The 24,827-nt window shown below is 45.5% G+C and overlaps 1 protein-coding gene across 3 annotated transcripts; it reads right to left on the bottom strand.

Annotated features, from left to right (window-relative positions):
* Positions 1 to 24,511, bottom strand: fam53b (family with sequence similarity 53 member B). 3 transcript variants are annotated; one of them, XM_010868827.5, is made up of 6 exons: positions 24,319 to 24,511; positions 13,783 to 13,877; positions 13,432 to 13,685; positions 11,242 to 11,299; positions 6,284 to 7,155; positions 1 to 2,038 (listed from the first exon to the last, which is right to left on the bottom strand). In XM_010868827.5, exons 3-6 carry the CDS (start codon positions 13,516 to 13,518, stop codon positions 1,661 to 1,663), a joined length of 1,395 nt encoding a protein of 464 aa, XP_010867129.2. In that variant the 5' UTR covers positions 13,519 to 13,685; positions 13,783 to 13,877; positions 24,319 to 24,511; the 3' UTR covers positions 1 to 1,660. The 3 variants fall into 3 exon arrangements, with proteins under 3 accessions (XP_010867129.2, XP_010867123.2, XP_010867137.2); XM_010868821.5 differs by lacking the exon at positions 13,783 to 13,877; XM_010868835.5 differs by lacking the exons at positions 13,783 to 13,877; positions 24,319 to 24,511 and adding an exon at positions 11,383 to 12,277 and having other exon boundaries at positions 13,432 to 13,507.
* Between the last annotated feature and the right edge of the window lie 316 nt (positions 24,512 to 24,827).

The following is a 24,827-nucleotide window of genomic DNA, read 5'->3' as shown; positions in this document are numbered from 1 at the left end:
TTTAAACAACGGTCTTTATTCATATAGAAATATGTTGGTGTTTTTCTTACACAGCTTTGTAGTAACAAACTGTTAAAAGTAAAGGGTGCTAATGCTATTAGCATCGTCTCCAGGTTTCTCACAGACTGAGTCAAGTGGATTTCCATTCGTTATTCACATGACCTGTATAGTGTTGGACACAGACCTGGATCGATGGAGAAACTTGAGCTTGGCTCGACCTAGTGGACCTGGTGCAGTGAAACCAACAGACATGTGGACAAGCTGGTCAGCCAGTCTGAAAAAACCCACAGGCAAGTGTTGTTCAAAACACCACCGGAACCAAAAAACTTCCTTTAAAGAGGGAGAGGGGGAGAGAGAATCTACCGACAGTGGCCCTCTAAGTCCTCTTCACCACCATCGTCACGCTGTTTTTGTCTTGGAGGAAGAGTCACGTAACCGGCTACAATGTGGAAGGTGTCGGTAACGCATGGAAGCGTTCAGCTAGTCCATTCGACGGCGAGGTGCAGTGAATACAGGACGGACTACATATGTGTGAAGATCCGTGTGGGGGTCCGTTCGGGACAAACCTGCCAGGTATGAAGTACATCCCCAGTGCATCGCTATAGACAAGGTTTTCAGATATTAACACCCCCAGTGCACCACTATAGAGAAGGTTTTCAGATATTAACACCCCCAAGTGCACCACTATAGAGAAGGTTTTCAGATATTAACACCCCCAGTGCATCGCTATAGACAAGGTTTTCAGATATTGACACCCTCAGTGCACCACTATAGAGGTTTTCAGATATTAACACCCCCAAGTGCATCACTATAGAGAAGGTTTTCAGATATTAACACCCCCAGTGCACCACTATAGAGAAGGTTTTCAGATATTAACACCCCCAGTGCACCACTAAAGAGAAGGTTTTCAGATATTAACACCCCCAGTGCACCACTATAGAGAAGGTTTTCAGATATTAACACCCCCAGTGCACCACTATAGAGAAGGTTTTCAGATATTAACACCCCCAGTGCACCACTACAGAGAGGGTTTTCAGATATTAACACCCCCAGTGCATCACTACAGAGAGGGTTTTCAGATATTAACACCCCCAGTGCATCACTACAGAGAGGGTTTTCAGATATTAACACCCTCAGTGCATCACTATAGAGAAGGTAAAAACACAGGGGGTGTGTCCACAAAGACTCCTGGTTCCTTATCTAGAACACTACTCCTGACCAGGTTCAGCCATTGAAGCCGCTGACAGAGACACGACAGCTACACAATTCAAATAGGAGTGGAACAATGAAAGTAGTGCCTTCTATAGGAGGACCAGGGTGTCGTTTGGGACTAAGACACATTACAAAACCACCGTAAGGCCAGAGAAATCTCCTCAGTGTGCCTCTCGTGTCCTCCCTCAGTGTTCAGTCCAACCTGGTGCCTGGATGGGCTCTACAGACTGCCTACTGTACTCCACCGGGCCTGGTCCATTAAGACTGTTCACATGTTGTTAGTGGTCTGGACCACCCAGCTCATCTGTCCTTCCACAGTCCAGTTCCCCTGAGGGTGGTAAGTATAGTTCAGGGGAATGTTCATTAGGCAACTAAATGGAAATGTCTTCAGATATTTTGCAATGTCTCTTAATGGTCAGGTGTGGGAACTGTTCCTGGCAAGGCTGGTTCAGTTTCTCTCTATCTGTTCAATGTCCAGCTCTCCCCCGAGCTGATGAACGTCCTTCCTGGTTCCACACAGCCCTGCCCACAGGGGCTCTCGGCCCTTCCCGTTGGCTTTTCCTGATGTCAAGTCACCACAGTCTGGAGAGCTCAGCCAGTTCACCTCCTCAATCAGGATGGCTGGATCCTCCTCCCCAGAGACTCTAGCGATGACACCGCCCTCTTTAGTTCGGGCGTGTGGATCGTCCAATCCCTGATCGCCTGCAGCTGTGAAGTCTGTCTCACACTGGGCGGTGGTCCTGAGAGGGGGTGGGTCCTGGGTTGATTGACAGCTGTCGTCCCTAGTGATCCCAGGGCAGCTGAGGCTGTGGAAATTCTGAAGTTTCTATTGAGAGAGAGAGAGAGCAAAAAAAAAAAAAAAAGTTTTGGTTAGCATATTTATTTTTCCCATACAGGAAAGGGCATAAACTAAAAGCAAACTAAGATCAACTTTGGACTGTACTGTCAGACAGAACATGCCGGAGTGAACAGTCATACTCCGAGACTCTGCACAGAGTACTGGCAGTTATTCTACAGTTGGTTTCCATGGAGATGGAATATTTGGTCGGTAAATCACAAAGGCTTTTTCCTCTGCAGTCTACCACATGACCAAAGTCCTCTCTCCCACCCCTCCCTCTCTCGGTCTCGCTAGCTCTTTATGTCCGTCTCTCTCTCTCCCCCCCTCTCCCTCTCTCATGCTGTCTACATCTTGTTCTCTGTCTCTGTCCATCAGACCCACATCAGAGCAGGCCCCAAGCCAAAGCCCAAGTTTAAGTTTCAGTTACGGCAGATGTCCATCCCAGGAGTACAATCTCCACACTGTGCTCTTGTACAAAACAGAATGAAGTGAACACAGTCAGTCAGAAACCAAGAATCTCAGAGTTGGCTAGAGTTTGGAACGACCCTAAACGCTGACAGAACGGGTTATAAACGAACAACGAATAACAGCTGGGGAAACCGGTGATGGTCAAGGTCGTCTGAGCGAGCATGTGCAGAACCTCCGTCCTAAATAGCACCCTACCACCCTGTATGTAGTGCACTACCCTTCACCAGGAATTCTTCAGGACGCAGACAGAGGTTCTGAGGCACTGGGGGGGGGGGTGTACTGGCCAGGTCAGTGAAGCAGTGCACCTCTTTTGACTGGGGGGGGGGTCAGTGTTCACTACAGAACGGGACGTGATGGGGACACAGCGGCGCCCCTGGAGCTCCAAACAAGCACATCCACCAAGGAGGAGATCATCGTGGGCCAGCACGAGGGTCAATCAACTGAATGGTCCCAACAGCTGGACCGCAGCTGGACCATGGCCAGTGTGTGTTCTCAGACCACTGCATCCTAGATGGTTAGCAAGGCAAGTGCACACAGAGCAAGCAAATGTATTTTGTTAATGAGCCCTTTACCGCGCGCACACGTGCGTGCGTGCGTTGCTTGTGTGATACATGCATGCACCAGGCTGATCGTTCAGCAGCATCTAGTGAAAGTGAGTGTCTGGGAGATGGAAGGCTGCAAATTAGTGACCCTCAGTCCAGTGTCTGTGGTGGTTGGACCCCGGTTTAGTAAACTACCTTTCACCTGGGCCCTCTGGACTAGTTGTATACTAAATAAAAAAGAAGGGTTACATTTTTTACACGTGCACCCAATCAGCTCTTCAGTCAGTCCATCCCTCTGCCTGTCGGCCAATCAGGAAACCAGTCAGCCAGTCAGGAAGCCAGTTAGTCCTTGTGTCAGTCCATCCCTCTGCCTGTCGGCCAATCAGGAAACCAGTCAGCCAGTCAGGAAGCCAGTTAGTCCTTGTGTCAGTCCATCCCTCTGCCTGTCGGCCAATCAGGAAGCCAGTCAGCCAGTCAGGAAGCCAGTGAGTCCTTGAGTCAGTCCATCCCTCTGCCTGTCGGCCAATCAGACAGCCAGTCAGGAAGCCAGTTAGTCCTTGAGTCAGTCCATCCCTCTGCCTGTCGGCAAATCAGACAGCCAGTCAGGAAGCCAGTTAGTCCTTGTGTCAGTCCATCCCTCTGCATGTTGGCCAATCAGGAAGCCAGTCAGCCAGTTAGTCCTTGAGTTAGTCCATCCCTCTGCCTGTCGGCCAATCAGACAGCCAGTCAGTCCTTCCGTCACTTTGCCTGAAAGCCAGTCAGCTTTAGCATGAGATCAAAGGAGGCTGTGGTCTGTTCTTCGGATCAGAGCCCCCAGACCTGTTCCTCAATACTAGCCTCATCTATACTCAAAGACCTTTCCGGGCAGAAAGTGATGGGGTCAAGTGGAGTTCACCGGCATATAGCAGATTCTCGTTTTTCCTGTCCCGACTGACCCACAAAGATGTACTTGAGCCTTAGGTCTCTAGTGTCTTTAACCAATCAAACACAAGGGGGTTTGGTATATGGCCAATATAAAACGGCAAGACACATTACGGAGTGCCTGGACACAGCACTAAGCCATTGTAAATTGGCCATAGACCACGACCACCGATGTGTCTTATTGCTATTATAAACTGGTTACTAACACAATTAGAAAAGTATATATACCTCTCACAGCTAACATCCAATCAGCATTCAGTATTCAATACACCCGGTTTATAATTAAGCAATAGGGCATGAGGCAGTGGGGTCTATGACCAATAGACCATAACTAAGAGCTGTTCTTAGGCATGACAGATGCCTTTTTGTAAACCAACAGATTTATAACAGTAACTATGTATGTGACCCAAGGAATATGGTCTTGTATGCCACAGCTTTCAACCAATCAGCATTCAGGGTTTCAACCATCTGGTAAACAATCAATATTAAACACCAGCCCAGTCCTTGCATCAACGCTGCCTTATCAATACCTCACGTCATTCCACCAGAGATTATATAGGTCTAAGACACTAGACGGTGAGTCATTCATGTGGGCAGTCACTGATAGTAGGACTACATTCATGTGGGCATTAATTGATAGTAGGCCTACATTTATATTGTCAGTCACTGATAGTAGGCCTACATTAATGTGGGCAGTCATTGATAGTAGGCCTACATTAATGTGGGCAGTCATTGATAGTAGGCCTACATTAATGTGGGCAGTCATTGATAGTAGGCCTACATTAATGTGGGCAGTCATTGATAGTAGGACTACATTAATGTGGGCAGTCATTGATAGTAGGCCTACATTAATGTGGGCAGTCATTGATAGTAGGACTACATTAATGTGGGCAGTCATTGATAGTAGGACTACATTAATGTGGGCAGTCATTGATAGTAGGCCTACATTAATGTGGGCAGTCATTGATAGTAGGCCTACATTAATTTGCTTTCTGTGGGCTTGGAACCCATAACCTCAACAGTTCAGTGTCATGGCTGTCATGTGAGATGGTCCCTCTCTTAGAATGGTCCTGGAGTCGTGCAACAACCTCTCTCAGTGTCTCTCTGTCTCACTGAAGCCCCACTGACTAAAATACATTCAGCCTGCGCCCCAAACGGTTCCCCATTACCTTCATAGTGCCCTACTTTTAAACCAGGGTAGTGCTCTGAAGCGAATAGGGACGCACCCCCCGTCCGTCAGTCACAGTCACCCAAGCCAAGAGATCTGGAAGGAATTTCCCCGGGAAGCTTGGTTCTATTATATGTCTAAACCATAGTCACTTGAGGGGACTTAAAATCAGATTTACAAATAAAAATCCTATCAATACTAACCAAAGTGATTCAGCTAGCTCGTGGCTGATGTTAGATTATAACAAGCTGTACATCCATCCTTCGGAAAGGCCCGAACATGGCGATCGTTCCAAATAACTAACAGTGTAGTCTGACCTCTCCCTTTTTATCCCACTCATTGATCATCCATTGATCCCGGGGCCATAAGACTAAATGTTTAGGAACAGAATTAAAGGAACATCCCAGTGTGTGTGTGTGAATACATTTGAGCTGGGTGGGTTGTGAGTTGATGTGTGAATAATGTGAGGTGTGGTGTGTGTATGTTATGTATAAATGTGTGTATGTACATACAGTAGCTCACAAAAGTGAGTACACCCCTCACATTTCTGAATGTAGTGTGTGTGAAAGTAGTGTGTGTGTGTGTGTGTGTTTCGGAGGGCAAGCAGACAGAAGTGTTGAGACGGGTTTACTGTCCCAACACAAAAGGTCATACTTTGGCTAATTTAAGACTACCTGTATACATTTACACTGATGTAATTTGGCAGACTCTCTTCCCCAGCAAAACTACATGTTGATAAAGTTCTTTCTATCAAGAAAAGTGATTTACACCAAAACCACACTAATCAACCTCTTGACTTACATCTAGAGGTGCAGTAGAGGAGCAGATTTCCCACATATTCCTCCCAAACGGGACACACTGCCTGTGCCTCTACAGTTTTTTCAGATTACATTTTAATAATTTAGTAGACGCTTATAGCCAGAGCGTAAATCTTTAAGAGCCTTGCTCAAGGCCACAAACAGGCAGATCATAAAATGTTTGCATCAGCAACCTTTTGGTTACAAAACCAACACTCTTGACACTTAGGGTATCTGCAGCCACGTTATGCCATGTTATGTAGCCTTAAGACCACATAACGTAGCCTTACCACCAAGACAAACCCGTATTCTGAGGCCTAAAGGCTGCACTACTAACCTGGGTCATCTTGGCCAGATCCAGAGAAGGCCTCTGTTTGTGGGAGTCTGCCGGGCGCCGTCGCTTCATACCGATCTTCTGGTCGTTGAGGACACAGGGCTGGGAGCGGCTCCGGGCGAGCCCGCCCTGCCCAGCGCGGCGCTCCATCTCCGGGGTGGAGTCCGGAGAGCTGCTGGGTGACGCCGGGCCAGCCTGGAGCTCCGGGAGGCAGATCTGTTCGTGAGAGAGGTAGAGGAAGGGCCTGGGGGGTTCCGAGGACAGGGTTGGGGAGGAGGAAGGGGCCGGGCAGGCGAAGGAGAAAGGGCAGGGGAGACTTTTCTGGGTGGAGAAGCTGGGGAGGTCCAGGGTGAGGGGGTTGGAGCGGGCCGGCAGACTGAAACTGGAACTACGCTGAATGGCCGGGAACCCCAGCTGCTGTGAGCTGGACCCTCCCGTTGCCAAGCCCCTCTGGACGCTCCCCCCGCTGTGGCACCTCCTCTTCTCCACGGCCGTCCAAACCCGTGAGCCCTGGGGCTTCCAGGCCGTCCGGCATCCACCGAGATCCTCTGAGCAGGAGAGGGAGCGGCACTGGCGTTTAGGGGGCGGGGCGTTGGAGGGAGAGGAGACTGGCTCCTCCCCCAGGCTGAGGTCCTTGAGCAGGCTGGTGATGACCCCTGGGGCGGGGCCCAGTCCCGCAGGGGCAGAGTTCAGCCCCCCATCTCTGCCCCCCCAGCGGACAGTGCTCTGCAGGTGGTGTGGCTGGAACTCGGACGGCACAACGTCCCACAGGTTCTCCAGGCTGCTGGACCCAACAGAGGGCCCCTGGTGATGCAGGGTCCCACAGCCCCCACGGCCCAGTCCCAGTCCCACATCACGCCACCTGCTGCCACTCTCTGAAACACAACGAGGAAACAGTCAAATATACTGTGGTCGATCGTGTGACTGAATGAGGAGGTTGTAACCAGCTGGTCTAAAAGGGGAACGTGAATATTGGGAAGCATTTGAATGTATTTGAATGCAATAACTGGAGAAAAAAACTGATATTTAACAGGTTTGTAGAAAATAGGCAAACATAATAAAGTGACAGTAGGTAAGTATGCTGTAAGGTCAACCTCCAGATCACACCCTCAATCAAGCCATCAATCCGCTGACCATACCTCACTCCCTCAACCAAGCCATCAAGCCCCTGAACATACCTCACTCCCTCAACCAAGCCATCAAGCCCCTGAACATACCTCACTCCCTCAACCAAGCCATCAAGCACCTGAACATACATCAATCCCTCAACCAAGCCATCAAGCCCCTGAACATACCTCACTCCCTCAACCAAGCCATCAAGCACCTGAACATACCTCAATCCCTCAACCAAGGCATCAAGCCCCTGAACATACCTCACTCCCTCAACCAAGCCATCAAGCACCTGAACATACCTCAATCCCTCAACCAAGCCATCAAGCCCCTGAACATACCTCACTCCCTCAACCAAGCCATCAAGCACCTGAACATACCTCAATCCCTCAACCAAGGCATCAATCCCCTGAACATACCACACTCCCTCAACCAAGCCATCAAGCACCTGAACATACCTCACTCCTTCAACCAAGCCATCAATCCCCTGAACCTACCTCACTCACTCAACCTAACCACCAATTCACTGAACGCAGCTCACTCCTCAGATCCCAATCAACAGAATTCTAATCACCTGTTCACACTCACCTGTTCCCCATCAGCTCCACTACATAGTTCAGTTCCATGCACCGTTTTCTGTGTGAGGTATTGTTGTTTGTATGAGTACTCTAAAAAGCCTTGTCTTACAGTTACTTACTGGATATTCTTGTGTACTGGCCTATGTTTCTAGCCTTAGACCTTTTCGATCTTGATTTTGGATAGCCTCTTTTGTACCTTAGCCTCTCTCTCTAGGATCTCTAATGGACCTTTGGACCTTCTTTTGCCTTATTTTACCACGTTTTCCAATCTACCCCATGTTTAAAGTCCTTTCAATAAAGTGCCCTGTGAATGAAACCAGCTCCTGTGTCTTTGGTACTTCATTACATATTCTGGTCTAGATGCACTTTTACTTAGGCTACATTTCCTTATTACGAATGTTTTTAAGTTGTGTAATATCATTTAACAATGTAAGTAATTACTTCATTCCCTGGACACTAGACCTCTGAGCCCAGACAACTTCCTGAGTTAAAACCCAGGCAGAGATCGACCGCTCAGGAAATAAAGAAAATTCACACGATAATCATTACAAACCAAAATAACCAAACATGAAATCACTCCAAAAATTCACTGACTCTTTCACTAGACATGTTTTACAGATTTAGAATCTCAATATCAACTTAGCCAGACGGACAAGGAAGCCACACAAACCAGGATTCATTGTTGTTGTTTTTTATAGAGATGTTAAGTGATTGATTAGGAGTGTCCGTCGCAATTTGACTAACATAAGTGACAGGAATAAAATCGCAAAGGACTCATCATCTCATAATTTTACATCTACATTTTATAAGTAAGAGAGAGCATCTGAAGAAGAGAAAGAAGAAAAAACAAACAAGCCACATCAGCATGTGGGCCTTAACTAGACCTACTAGGAATGTCTCATTCCTTCTCTTTTCCTTGTCTACTTTCCCTTCAGACCAGAATAGAGGCTAGTGAGGTGCCAAATACTCAGACAACACGAGGATCCTTACAGAAATGAGCAATTTGCTGGATGCCCTGATAATTTCATGTCATTATCCGTGATCAGATAGTAAATGAAAAACAGAAATTCTCATGCCAGACGTCTATAATAGTTAGTATTCAGTAAGAGGTGCAGGATGTCTACAATAGTCAATATTCAATAAAAGGAGCAAGACAGCTATAATAGTCAATATTCAGTAAAAGGAGCAAGACAGCTATAATAGTCAATATTCACTAAAAGGAGCAGGACTGCTATAATAGTCAATACTGAGTAAAAGGAGCAGGACAGCTATAATAGTCAATATTCACTAAAAGGAGCAAGACAGCTATAATAGTCAATATTCACTAAAAGGAGCAGGACAGCTATAATAGTCAATATTCACTAAAAAGAGCAAGACAGCTATAATAGTCAATACTGAGTAAAAGGAGCAGGACAGCTATAATAGTCAATATTCACTAACAGGAGCAGGACAGCTATAATCGTCAATATTCACTAACAGGAGCAGGACAGCTATAATATTCAATATTCAGTAAAAGGAGCAGGACAGCTATAATAGTCAATATTCAGTAACAGGAGCAGGACAGCTATAATAGTCAATACTGAGTAAAAGGAGCAGGACAGCTTTTAATAAAAATGAACCTACCATCCAGGTAATGTTAAATAGGGTTTAAGGCTTAAGGCGATGATAGTCAGCAACTATCCACGGTCATGGTGTGAATACATATGGAGTGATAGCCTAGTGGTCATAGTGTTTAACATGTCAATCTGAAACTTGGCTGGATCCAATTCCAGCCGGCTGAAGGTGAAAAATTTGGCGTTCTGTTGCTGAGCAAGGCAGTTAACCCTGATAGCTGATCACGGTGACTCTTGAAACCTCCCCAATCTGCCTTTCCCTGATAAGGCCACCATGCCAGGCTTCAGCTACCTACCAACCCTCACACCTATTGACTAACAGCAGAGCCTGCACAGTCTCACAAACATTTGTTTAGGAAAACACAACTGGTATGCCTGCATTTCTGTCGCTGTCCAGGTCTCTCTCTCTCTCTGTCTTTGTCACTCCAGGTCTCTCTGCTCTGGGTTTCCCCAGGTCCCTCTCTCAGTCTTTGTCTCTCCAGGTCTCTCTCTCTGTCTTTGTCTCTCCAGGTCTCTCTCTCTCTGTCTTTGTCTCTCCAGGTCTCTCTCTCTGTCTTTGTCTCTCCAGGTCTCTCTCTCTCTGTCTTTGTCTCTCTAGGTCTCTCTCTCTCTGTCTTTGTCTCTCCAGGTCTCTCTCGCTGTCTTTGTCTCTCCAGGTCTCTAGGTTTCCCCAGGTCCCTCTCTCTGTTTCTGGGTTTCCCCAGGTCCCTCTCTCTCTCGGTCTCTCCAGGTCTCTCTGTTTCTGGGTTTCCCCAGTTCTCTCTCTCTGTCTTTGTCTCTCCAGATCTCTCTGTACCTCTCTCTAGGCCTCTCTCTCTGTCGGCATGCTTCAGACAGAACAGGAAACCTCTTTCCTTTCAGCAGACGACCGATACAATGGAAGTGCAGCTCAACAACAAGGTGTAGATTTATTGTAGAAGCACGACCTGATCTCAAGGAGTCGGTAATTACAGGCTACACAATAAAGGAGCCGTGAGCTCAAGTGAAATAAGTCAAAGCGATATCCATCATAATTAACAGCTATCAGACACATCAATACAACCTGGCAACCAATCAGACACACACACCTGCCGCCAGATTCTTGTGATGGGACCGGACACCCAAAGCTGTAGAAGGCTGCCATAAGCACATAATTATGGTTCAGTTCGTGGCAGACCTTAATTGTGAGAACGGCACAAAGAGCCAATGAGAGTCAATGTAACGGGGGAGGTAAAGACAAGAGGGGAAAGTGACAGTAAAGTTTGGGGCGAGATGGGTTGCCTGACTGAAATAGGAAGAGAGTGAATGGGTGGGGGGGGGGGTTGAGGGAGAGAGGAGGGGATGAGGAGAAGAAGGGAAGATAAAGGGGGTGAGATAAAGGGGTGAGTCAGGGGATATGAAGGTGAGAGGGAAAGAAAAGCAGGTGGTGTGGCTCTTTCTTAATCAGTCATTTTCTCGGTTGCATTTTCTCGGTTACGTACTCAGCTCCTCACAGCGGATGGGAAATCAAAGGGGAAAACCATTCTCCTCAAACGCATTTTGCAAAATGAGGCGAAGCGAGAGGTTGAGAAAAGGTCAATTAGGAAAAAGCCCCATCACCCGGAGGGGCTCGGTGGCCAAGCCGACCCCAACCCCACCCAACCCCCCCCCCGACAACTAGGGGCTCCGTGTCCCCACTTACCCATGACTCCGCAGGGAAACATCGCAGTCCCCTGGAGGCTCATGCTCCGTCTCTCGATCTGCGGAGAAACACAAATCACACATGAGGAAACAACACCTCCTCGCCGGACACGCAACACACCGTAATCACCGGACAACAAACCTGATGCCCGCGCGCACGCCCTCCTCACACTGGGACCCTCCGCACACTGGGACCCTCCGCACACAGGGACCCTCCGCACACAGGGACCCTCCACACACAGGGACCCTCCACACACAGGGACCCTCCGCACACAGGTGCCCTCCCTTACAACCCACTGGTGGAGCGTGTGTTCTGGTAATTCGCAGACAGAACAGAACTCTACACATTGAAACAGGAAGCGTGAGCTAGTGCCATGCGACCCCCCCCAGATATGCAAAGATGTCTCAGCTGCAAACCGCAAGCAAATGTGCTTGCCGCTGTGGGCGTCTGTACTTGTTCTACCGTCTTTGTAGGGACCGAAAAAGTTGGCTGATCCTCGTTTTTTCAGGCTCTGGTTTATGTTCAGGCAGGGGTAAAGTTTTAAGAGGGCAACCGTTTTTTTTTTTTCCTTCTTTGAACGGTAATGCCATTTCGGTCGTCACAGAGACGGTTAACGACCAAAGCGTGAGCACATTTCCATAGCAGGCCTATGTAAATGATCAAAGAGGGACACTGGGGTGTGACTGCAGCTGTGACGCCGTGTTATTGACATCTCCACAGGTGACGTCTAAAACCGCACCCTATCCACTTCATTGAGCACTGCCCTCGACCAGGGTAAGTGGCGTGTGCCTTGGATGAGACGGAGCGGTCCATTTGAGCCACACGACCAGCCACACAGAAACTCCGCTGGGACAGAGACTGCTGATGACTTCACTCCACACCGACTGAGGGCAGACCGAGTCCACGCTGCATCGCACTGGGGGGAATGTTCACTTGTGAGGAAAAACTAGAAACGCTCCTCTTCCCTGGTAACAAACATGAGTCAGTTGCCCGGCCGTGTCTCCTCCCGTGTTGTAGGAGTGTTCCCAATGGCACCCTATTCTTGACACAAATAGGCCAATTGGAACCGATAAACAGAAGTGTACTTCACAGAACACACGGTGCAACTGAGGACAAAGAAGATTCCAGAATGGAACCACATGACACACCCTTCACACACACACACACTTCCTCCCTTGCAATAACAAGTTGAACTATTACCACGAAATCACGGTTTAATTGCAGTACAAACACACATTTTGTCAGGCAAACAGTGTTCAGGTAACGTAACAACATTTGACAGTTTCATGAATGGAGATGTGGCAGTGCAGAGCCATGCTTCAGAGCCACGCTTCAGAGCCACGCTTCAGAGCCACGCTTCAGAGCCACGCTTCAGAGCCACGCTTCAGAGCCACGCTTCAGAGCCACGCTTCAGAGCCACGCTTCAGAGCCACGCTTCAGAGCCACGCTTCAGAGCCACGCTTCAGAGCCACGCTTCAGAGCCACGCTTCAGAGCCACGCTTCAGAGCCACGCTTCAGAGCCACGCTTCAGAGCCACGCTTCAGAGCCATGCTTTGAGTTTCCCCAGTGAATTCAACAACCCAAGGAGAGTGGCGTCTAAGTCGATTAGTAAAAGCTTACAGCATCAAAAGCAGTCCCTGTGATCCCAGTCCGCAGCAGAAATGGCTCCCCTTATAGTGCAAGACTTCACAGCCAAAATAGGGTGCTAACATGCTAAAATGGGAATGTAATTTAGGCCCCAGTCATTCTAATGCTCTGATTAACTTTAACAAAGAGAGAAAGCAGTAATTTATTATGCTCTGCCTGGCTGTATGGTTAATAAACTGTTCCAGCTTTGGGATGCAAAAAAATGTGGCAAGTTATTCTTGATCTACAACACTGGGCTTTTGTTTTCATTTCACAGCTATAGATGACAGCGGAACACCAGAAAACAGTACACATCAACATAATATTTTCCCAGATAAGTGCGATAAGAACAGATTCTTATTTACAGCAACGACCTGGGAGCAATTAAGAATGAACCCTCTTACGTACAGAACAACAATGTTTTCCACCTTGTCGTCTTGGAGATGACAATCACTGACCTTCCATTTGCCGACCCAAAACTCTTCACCTTCGGGCTATCCTGACATCCTAATACATCACAAAGCTAAGCCATAATGAAGCTGAAAAAGAAACAAAACTGCTCACCAGCTCCAAATCCAGCTCTTTGGCAATGGCCTTTACATCATCCAGACCCGGCTTCTTCTCCAGTGTTTTACTGTAAATGATTACCATGGCAAAGCTGCCACACACATTTGCTGCCACAATCTATTCCAGTTTATTGGGCTGTGAACAGGGTTGGAGACGGAAGCAGATGCAGCGGCCATCTTGACGGCCATCTTGATGATCCTCCTTGGAGCTTCCGGGAACGTCGGCTTTGCCTGTCACTCTTCCAACCAATCCTGTTGCAGAAAGACACAGAGATGAGCAAAGGGCATTCCAGTTCGGTGCATTTCTGAAGTTCGTAAACTCATTCCTCATTCCTCTCAAGGGTCCCACCAGAGTCACAACTCGATGATCTTCTAAAGGGCCTCTCGGTTCTTTTCTCCACTCATCTTTGCTAACAGAAAGCATGTGCTGCGCATTTGTTCGCACTGAAACAGAAAAGGAAACAAAAACTTGTTTTTATCAGCCGAACCACAGTATCTCTACGATAATGGTCCTCTGTAGGTTCTCTGTAGCCAACGCTTATCGCGATAAAGTGCTTTTACAACTTCACAAAAATCCATACTCTAGCCTAACACTGCAGAACATACGTATGTTTAAATCCATACTCTAGCCTAACACTGCAGAACATACATATGTTTAAATCCATACTCTAGCCTAACACTGCAGAACATACATATGTTTAAATCCATACTCTAGCCGAACACTGCAGAACATACATATGTTTAAATCCATACTCTAGCCTAACACTGCAGAACATACATATGTTTAAATCCATACTCTAGCCTAACACTGCAGAACATACATATGTTTAAATCCATACTCTAGCCTAACACTGCAGAACATACATATGTTTAAATCCATACTCTAGCCTAACACTGCAGAACATACATATGTTTAAATCCATACTCTAGCCTAACACTGCAGAACATACATATGTTTAAATCCATACTCTAGCCTAACACTGCAGAACATACGTATGTTTAAATCCATACTCTAGCCTAACACTGCAGCACATGCGTATGGTCAAATCCATACTCTAGAACACATTTCTAACCGGCCTACTGTTAATACCAACAACCGCCCACCCATCGTCATTGGTCTATTTTATTTACTGACTGGTGATGTCACAAGACAAGCATAAATCCCACCTATGTCCGCAGTGTAGATACACCTGCGACGATTGTACATTCAACCAGCAGATCAGGAAGTGTTAAGTGATAAAATAAAAGCTTTTGTGTACAAAAGGGCAGTATATTTATGTGGCTCTGGGTAAGACTGCTGAATGATTAAACTGTAGCACAAAACACAGGAAGATCACAACTTTGACTGAACTGCGCTTTCAAACCTCATAATGACTCAGTGCAAACATGGTCAGATCCTTGCCAGCACTTGAAGTCTACACCGACACACTCTTACAGCAACCAAAGTGGAACGTCAGTGAGGATGAACGAGATCCTTTAATTTTCTCATAAACGTGCGATATTCCCAGCAAACTAGCAACCCGTCTCCTAATACTAAATGAGCTTCCATATGATACAGGAACAATACTTGACATTTAAAACAATACAATGCCTGGGTTGATTCATGGAACAAATCTATCAGATCTGAAGTTGGGCCTCCCGCTGTCACAGTGTGTGCGTGTGTTGGTGTATCACTGTTGTTTTTGTGCGTTTTCTTTTTTTACAAACTGCTTTCAGAACAATAAATCTTAACCTTGACATATTTCTGAACATCCATGATGATGATTCGCGGACTAAAAAAAGACAGAAATGTTTTCTTGACAGTGGTCCCACTGCAGTACAGACGGACAGAAACAGAGAGACTATAGCATAGTACAGGAAAGTTAAACATTTGTGTAACAGAATCCATGGAGGCAAGTCCTGGAATATGACCTAGTCCAGCCATGACCTTGTTGTTATGACAACAACCCCTTTCACATTAGTTCTGTGCCAATAACTGTGAACCATCTGATTAGTTCCATAAGAAAATCTATTGTCACTGTGTTTGATTATACACAGTACGAGGTACAGCAACATTCACTGGGGAGTAAAGGAGCCAGGCGTCATTTACTGACAGTAGTTTAAGGGCAGGAAATACAACCAACATTGGTGTAAATCATTCAGTGATTACAACTGGAAAAATAAGCATAATTTTAAGGCACAGATCTCAAGCCAGAAAAAAGCACAAGATAATGAGTTGGAGAACAGAGGAGGTGAGGGATGGCGGAGGAGGTGAGGGAGGACTGAGGAGAGAGAGAAAAGACACGGCGAGAGACGAGGGAGGGAGGAGAGAAGCGGAAAAAGAGGGAGTAAAGGAGAAGAGAGGGAAGAGGAGACAGGAAGGAGAGAGGAATGGAGGACAGGAGGAGCTCCGGAGGACTGTCTGTGTCTGTGGAACAAAGGCGTGTTGTCTTGATGAGGATGACACACCGTGAAAGACAATGAGGTGACATCAGAGAAGACAGAAAATAAATCACAAGACCACAGGGTGCTGACCAACTGAGCGGTGGGACCGCGACTGGCGGTGAAATAGTGTACGCTTTCACCCAACTGGAATGCCAATTTGAACAGGTGCTTGTAGACAGTGAATGAAATCAGTCCCATTAAAGCAGTGTGAGGCTGAAAGGTGACTGGCCTCGCTGTGGTACATTATAGATACAGCACAGTGAGGAACTTCATTAAAGGACTAGTTCACCATTTTGCCACTGAATGTCTGGCGATTAGGCTGTGGCTTAAGTGAGCTGTAGTGTGTAATGGCTGTTTAAAGAGAGAGGGTTGCACGTTCTGTGGACTACTTTTGGATGGTAAAAATAGCATCCTAGTCCTTTAACTAACACAGAAACATGATGTGTTCCCTTCCTAGACCCATCAGAGATAACCAAGGACATTGTGGCGCTGAGGCAGTCCATTTAATACATTCCCCATAATGACTGTGTGCTTCTGTAACGGCACCCTATTTCCTCTGGAGTGCACTCATTAGGACCAAAGCCCCATGCGTCCTGGTCAAAAGTAGGGTACTAAATAGAGAATAGGGGGCCAACTGGGACACAGAGAACATGTGACGTCAATGCACCACACATCTTTGATTCCCATTTAGCTACAGTGATTATTATTCATGGGACCCAAAGGATTTCTCCATGATTCAATTGACTGAGGGACTGGAGTAGTGTGTAATAAAATACAATGGACACTGGAGGTCATCCACTCTCGAGGTCATCTCATGGAGTTGGGAAAGGGACAGGCAAAAAAATAAAACACGAAACATTTTAAACCGCATATTTGTGGTCAAAGGCGCTTGGTGGGGCTTATCTGGTAGGGGGGGCTTTCCTTAATTGTTGCTTTTCTACTGCTTTTCTGTTGTCCCTTTTGTAAAATATTGACATTACAATATTCTGATGTAAAACTATTTATAAAGCAACACTGTATGATTCCAGGTATGTTTCTGCCTTCGTCCAAGCCAAAATATTTCAAAACATAAAATATTTGAGTGCTCAGAGGAATGGAAAACTGCACGCCTTTAGAATCTAAAGCCCTCTCTCCCTGAATGGAACAAGGCTTGGCAGGACCTCCGCTTTCTCATGCCGGAATGAAACTGTAAAGCAAACGCAACGACGGCCTGGACTGCTTGTGCTGTCCGTCTGCCTGACACGGCTCCTCCACTACAAGCTGTCCTGTCCGTCACACCGCCGCTGTGTTCAGCGTTACTCCAAAACGGCCATTCCAAATTCAACCCAGCAGTGTACACACAAGAATCGCAGCCACACTGGTTGACATGGAGTTCAATAAAATGAAAATGTGCCTAGCTTGGGGTGTCTGAGTGCCTGGGAACAAACCACAGGCACCTTTCGCGTCACACCAGCAACACCACTATATGGTTGGGACTTTGATAGTTAATAATAAACCAACCGCAGTCCAATGTGCCACAGACCTAAAATGACATGAATTCCATTATAAATGACATTATCAGTGTTCAGTTCAAACATAAAGACAGCGTCTCAGTCTCAAAGCGCTATCCCACACAACAGACCGGTCGTGTTCAGCACCGCCCCCCCTCCCCGGGCCCCGGCGCTCTTCTCCCATAGCAGGGAACACGCTGGGCTCAAACCTTCCAGTGACTGATGGCTTCATATCTGAGGGAGGGCAGCCGGGGACACAGCCGGCCCAGACAGCCGAGCAGAAGGCCGACGCCACGAGGAACATCCCAGTCAGATCTGACCGTTTTAAGCTGCTCTCGCTGACTAACCAACGCGATTGCGGCGGTGACAGCGGACTTCCCGTTAGGATGAAAGGCGGCGACACGGAAACCATTTTGGGTCAAGCAGTGGTGAATGGATGCCACCGTGACGGCTGACAAAGGGTGTAATCTCTTGCGAAAGACACGTCGCAAAGAGAAGATCTGAGAGAAAAATATTTATCTCAGATCTGGAGTTTTTCTCAAAAGTGACCTTTACTTTTAGGTCGCAAAAACACAAGTGAAAATCTGAGTATGTGTAAATGTGTTCAGCAAATAAAAGGTGATTCTGATCACTTTTCTGCCGGGTCAAAAGGCAAGAAGATCAACTAGACCCGTGGATATGCACATTTTCTCTGTGGTCAAAGTGAGCCTTTCAACAGGGAAGCCTATTTTGGGCTGTTAAAAGTTGAGATGGCTACAGCTATCGTGTGCATTTTTGGCTTGATTGGTGGTTGGGAACAGAGATACTGTACACTTCCTCTGTGGTCACAGTGTGTCTTTCAAATGTTGCCTATTGTGGGGTGTAAAAACTGGGTAAAACAGCTCAGGCTATCTGGTATGAGATCCCTGGGAAATAACCATGCATAGACAAGAAATGCTAAATGATGACATTTGTATATACACCACATTCTAGAATACAATTAGGGTTAGTTGTGCTTTGTGTATAGAAGGAATTCTAGAATTTGTATGTTTGTGCTTTGTGTCGGGCCTCTTACAGCATCCGGGTATCTCTAGAAAAGCATCCACAGTATATATGGGAATGGGTAGGGTTAAATATTTGCATTGCTTCTCTGAGGAAATGTAGTAGAAATGCCAAGGAACACTCACAACACAGTGAAATATGTCACCACTGTATGGAAAAAAACTGCATAGAAAAACTCAATGTGGGATACAGAAGCTATTGAGGCCAATTTACAGCTGATGATATATGAGCACCTTTCATTTGGATTAGCTGTTGAAATAAAGCAATACACCTAGCCAACTTGCTAGCGCCCACACGAGGGCAAAGCTATTTTGCCTAACTGATTTAAAAATTTCAGACGGGGAGCGAACATTTGGAACTGAGTGCTACCTTTGCTAGTTGCGTTAGCATCTTTTCTCATACATCTCTGCCAAAAAACATTCTGCACATTTTTTTTAGATAACACTATTAGAAACACCCAACAGACCTGTTCAGAGGACAAAATCTGTCAATATTCTGTCCCAAACAAACTGACAAGGGACTTACATAAATCACTGCCACAGCCACAAATTTCACCCTAAGCCTTATATAGGATACTTCTTTTTACCATGGCCCATAATGCTAGTATGCAGGGAATAGTGTGCCATTTGGGATGATGCGATACTGCAAATTTGACAATAGGCCTCTGATTAAAATCAATAGTTTACTGCTCTACTGGCAACCTAAGGGATCTTGGTGACAGTGTGCCCAGTCTCAGATCAAATTGACCACTTTTACAGCACTAGGATATAACTCATCCGACTGAAGTGTTTTTCGTTCTTAATATACACAGTCCAGCTTTCAAATCTCTACAGTCTTATTATTATAAAAGAATTCAAACTTAACAGCTTGAAGGAAGTCTGAAAATAATCCCACATAAACCACGAGGAAGTCCGAAAGCCAAGCAGGCAAATACCAATTGACTGTTGTTCTATAATCCTGTTATATTTCTAAACTGGCAACTGGCCTACATATGAATTAGCCCAGTCCCATAGCCATCCATGCTGTATAAGGGACCCATATTGTCGTAGTTGTAGCCATGCATCTCAGTTGGCAAGGCAGCAGAGAGGTCTGAATTGCCCCCCTATTATGGGAGCGTTGTGCAGTGCACTAATTGGATGTTAGAAGGAAACCCAAGCTTTCCACATTCCTTTCGGACATAGCCTGGGTCAGATGAGTGTTCCAGGGCGGAATCATCCCACTGGGGCATACTAAAAAGCAGGTTCAATGAGTTAACCAGTTAAACAAGCCTAAACATTCTTAAAATATTATTATTAGTATGTATTTAATAGTTATAGGCTTACTGACACAAAAACTTTTAATGAACCAGAAAGCTAGTTATTTCTGGTGTTTTTATCAGGCTTTCACCCTGTTTGGTAGCCTAAGGGTTAAAGTGGTGTGCCAATAAGCTACCACTTTAAGGGTTTCAAACCCTGATAGGACAAGGTGGAAAATCGTACACGCCCACAAGCAAGGTACTTAACCCAAATGACTGCTGTAAGTCGCTCTGGATAAGAGCACCTGCTCAATGACCAAAGTGTCATTTCAGGATTATGGCCTCTCGTCTTTCTGCAGTAATCCCAGTGTCAGGTGGGTAGAGAGCACCTAAGACTGGCTCAACAACCAGACCAGTACAGGGAGAGAAACATGGAACCAGACCTGTCTGGGAGACGGCATGAAGAGATAGGATAGTGGAGAGAATGCTGGTGCGTGAGGGAAAAAGATACAGACATGTGCACTGCAAATACAAGCGCTCACTAACGCTCGGCCACACAGAGCAAAGAATTCACTCTTCTTAGAAATAGGCATGTGTACGAGCTAATGCTTTTGCCAATGTATCGGTCACTGTGGTACGTCTATTTCAGCACTGCTTATTTGGTCTGACAGTATTTTCACATGGGGCTTTCGTGCCCACAGAGCTTTTTTTCCCCATGTCATCAAGTTGTGTGTTGACACGGCAATGTCGTAAAGGGCAGAACATGGTAGAAATAGCCTAAAGACTAAAAACACTGATAATAAGAAAACTTTTTTGTTTTTTTTTGCTGTGTCAGCAAATCTTTACTGTTGTGAAATGAAAATATTTGTAAGACAGAACCTTCAAAAACAAAAACACTGGCAGAGTTTGGTGTGTGTGTGTTCTTTACAACAAAATATTTTGGTGGTTTGGCCCTCTGGAGATGGCAGCAATCAATGGGTATATTTTTTATTAGGTAAATGACAAAAGTAGTAGATGAACACCAAACCCTGGTGGAGAGGCACAGACCTAAGTGCCATCTTGGAGTTCCCTGAAGTCGACTTGACATTTCTTGCAAGGTGATGAGAGGTTTCCAAATGTGCAAACCTCTTATGAGCCTGCCATGCCGCAAGATCCCTTCCCTTTGCCTGTTCAATAAAGTATATTCCTACGGACATAAAAGACTGAAAAGTTTGGGGTCACATTTTTTAAAAGAAAAGCAATTTTTTGGTCCATTAAAATAACGTCAAATTGATTATCATAAATATAGTGTAGACATCGGCGTACAACCATCAGTCCCGGGTTCCAATGGCACGGTGTGTTGCTAATCCAGGTTTTTCATTTTAAAAGGCTAATTGATCATTAGGCAACCCTTGTGAAATTATGTTAGCACAGCTGAAACCTTTTGTGCTGATTAAAGCAATAAAACTGGCCTTCTTTAGACTAGCTGAGTATCTGGAGCATCAGCAATTGTGGGTTCTATTACAGGGTCAAACTGGCCAGAAACAAATAACTTTCTTGTGAAATTCATCAGTCTATTCTTCATCTGAGGAATGAGGGCTATTCCATGTGAGAAATTGCCATTTTACAACACCATGCCATACCCTGTGGACAGTGCTTGATTGGAGCCAATTTCCTCCTACAACAGGACCATGGCCCAAAGCACAGCTCCAAACTATGCCAGAACTATTTAGGGAAGGAGTCAACTGATATTCTGTCTATAATGGAGTGGCCAGCACAGTCACTGGATCTCAACCCAATTGAGCTGTTCTGGGAACACCTTGACAGTAAGAAGTGCCGATCAAGCCAATTCAACTTGTGGGAGGTGCTTCAGGAAGCACAGGGTGAAATCTCTTCCGATTACCTCAACAAATTGACAACTAGAATGCCAGAGGTCTGCATGGTTGTAATTGCTGGTTTTTGACAAAAAAAACATAGTTAGAAGGACAATTATTATTTCAATTAAAAATCATAAGTTTCCAACCTTGTAAATGACTTTATTTCCTATTAATTTGGCTATATTTGCTATTCAAACTAATTTTCATGGAAAACAAGGACCTTTCTAACTAACCCCAAACTTTTGAACAGTAGTGTAAAAGTACCCAAAGTATCAATAGGCTGCACTCATGTCAGGCTCCTGGCGACACGCTGAATAGCCTAGTGAGTGTTGAGTGGAGCCGGGGGGGTAACTTGTCCATAAAAGTGCTAAGGTTGAGCAGGGCCTGGGAGGGACTAGCAGAGCACAGCAAAGGGTCTCATAAGCATGCAGCTGCCTCGGACACTTACCATAAAAACAAAGACTCACCCCGCACGCCTATGTTGGCGGCCAAGGCAGAGGCCTGCCTTTCACTGGGTCTACATTCTACGAAAGAGGGCTCGGTCTGCCTGCTGTTTAATGGTCGTGTATCTAACCACGCGGACAGTACACGTAGGTCCAGCGCACACAAAAAACAACAGGCCTGTCCGGCGTGGCGGGTTAGCGTCTGTATTGGTTTGGCTCGGTACGCCTGGGCTTAAATTCTGAAACCGTTGGGAGGCCCGTACTTTATAGGCAACATCCTTCCAGGAAGGACCACTGTCCATGTTCCGGAGAGGTATTCCATCTAACGGAGTCATAGGGAAGCTCAGTGGTATGGAAAGACAGGAGGGGAATATGCATGCATCCCAAACGCCCCACCCTTCACTGCGCACTACTTTTGACCAGAGCCGATGAGGCCGAAATGAGAAAACGGGGTGCATTTTTAGAAGCAGCCTGACAGTCGCCATCCTCGACTTCGGGCTCGTCAGTCAGCGCTCAACGTCTATCCACACGAAGGTGCGGGAGTGAGCAATCTTTGGACACTCCCAGTAAACCTTAACCTGACAATTACGATATGTATGGAAAATAACTGTTGGGAGTCATCTTTACAGGGTGTGTCAGCCTTCGACCCCCACCTCTGTAAAATGTTTACTTCAAACAGTACAATGCATTTGCGGCACATCAAGCTCTGATTACGGTCTTGCAGTGCAAGAGAACAGAGCATGACTCAAATGCTGACTGGCTACCATGGGTTTTTACCTGTTGACACTTTCTCAATGAATACATCACTATACATCTGACCACCTCAATATAGCTAGCAGCACCAGCCTTTTCCAAAATAGGAAATGAGTGTGGCAAGCAGGTTGGTATGGCAGAAATCCACAGAATGCTGCCCAGGATGGTTGAAAATACATCTGTCTGGTGGGAGAAAAGTAGGAAAGACTTGTTTGCAAGTCTTTTGCTCAAAGTGGAATACAAAACAGACAGGATTTCCACCTTAAAAAAAGACCACTGGTTGCTGTAATAACCCAATATGAGTCTAATATGAAATAATATTTCAGTCCTAGGTTAGCTTTATGATGTTACAGTGAATATGTGGAATGTTGACATCTACATTATAAATACCTACTGTATGTCCAAAAGGGTTAAATATCTGCCAGAGAAGCTCCTGGACACACTCATTTCCTTATTACCTACATGTTTGGGTGATGAAGTATTAATTAACGTTTATGGATTACAACATTCAACCTATTTAGAATGTACTAAATAACAGAAGAGGAACTAGGTAGTGCAATAACTAGACATTTATTGTCAAACGTTATTCTAACATTGGAGCTAGCTGGTCATAAAGCTGATATCACTGATGTTAGTTTTATTAGATGCCACCTTGTATTGAAATGATAGGAAAGGTGCGCCCTTTCAAATTAAACTAATCCGTTTACAAACTACTTCTTCTGGGTTCTCTTTCAGAAAAAGGACAGTAACATAGAGACATTCCGTTATAACATAATTATGAGTAATTATTTTTGTACCAATTGTGTGCACAGAAAAGCATTTCGCAAAAGGAGAAAGATCCAACTAATGTTGTAGTAGAAAGACTAGTATGTAGTAATATCTGGCACGCCAGTAGTTGTATTGCAGCTACGCTGTTTGTCATGTGCAGTCCAAAACTACTAGCTACTGAGCCAAAGCTACTTTTTTTCTGGCCATGAGCAATGTTCCACGAAAACGGTCTAGTAAACACTTTAGAGTGTTCAAGAAAATCTGTACAATATTCAAGGGGCTAGTACAAATAAATGTACTTGACTGACGATAAAACATGAATCTTATTAACTTTGTACAGTATTGAGGCATTATAAGTCAACTTTACAGTACTATCTTACTAGACATCAGCAGAAGCCAGTTATCTAAAGTATCTGGTAAAGTTGTTCATGACACGCCTCTGTTCTCTGACTAGCTACGTTATTCCACAACAGCCACTTAACAATATATAATCCGTAAAGGTTAGTTAGAGTCTTATTAGCTTACTAACTAGCTAGCTTGTATGGCTAACTGGCTAGACAAAGAGAGCATGTAGCTAGAAAACTAACTTTTTATAATGTTAATGTTGTAAAGGCTAAAAAGCGTTATTTCTATGCTGTCAGTTACAGCACCACCGCAAGCTTTATAGCAGAATAATAACTTGTTAATCATACTAGCTACAAAACATATCGCTCTGACATAAGCCTACATCCTACCTTGCTACTACGCATGTTTCCTACCAGCTAGCTTGATTGCTAGCTATAGAGCAAGTCAAATGGCTTGGTGGCTACCGGTAGTTTGATAGCCCTAGAATATAATAAAAAGTGTTAGAGCCAGCCAAACGGTGTTATAACTCACGCGATTCAGGCTGTACATCTCGAGGGTCCAATGCTTGCCTGACTCCCACACTAACTATTAGTTAGAAATGCCAAATCATCTTCAAGTTTTTGCAAGGAATTGTGCAAAAAGAGAAGCACCCAGCTGGTTCAACTTCATATGTAGCAGCAGGAGTCTGGGCTCTCGCAACTACCCAACATTGCGCCAGTGTGTCCAAGTTAGCACGCCGTGACATGAACTTTGGAGCGAACCATTATTCCCTCGTAGGGGTAGTAAGTCTACTGAACTAGACCTTGAACAAAGTTGACGCGCATTTATTGAGAGGTTATTAGGCTTGGGTCGCTTTGATAAGATAGACAATTAAAGCTATGTAGGGATTAAATGTCAAAGATGTACCGCAACAGACTTTAAGAACCACGGAGTGCCGGTTTCGCCTAAACTATGGTCTCAACCACGTCTGTAATCGAAAGCACATAACAACAGTTTAATATTGTTCATAATGGTAATTACAATGTTATCTTAGTCCGATT

Source organism: Esox lucius, chromosome 6 (assembly GCF_011004845.1).
Source record: "Esox lucius isolate fEsoLuc1 chromosome 6, fEsoLuc1.pri, whole genome shotgun sequence".
NCBI classification, from domain to species: domain Eukaryota; kingdom Metazoa; phylum Chordata; class Actinopteri; order Esociformes; family Esocidae; genus Esox; species Esox lucius.
The sequence above is the reverse complement of the archived record's forward strand: the minus strand, read 5'-3'. Positions and strand labels throughout refer to the sequence as shown.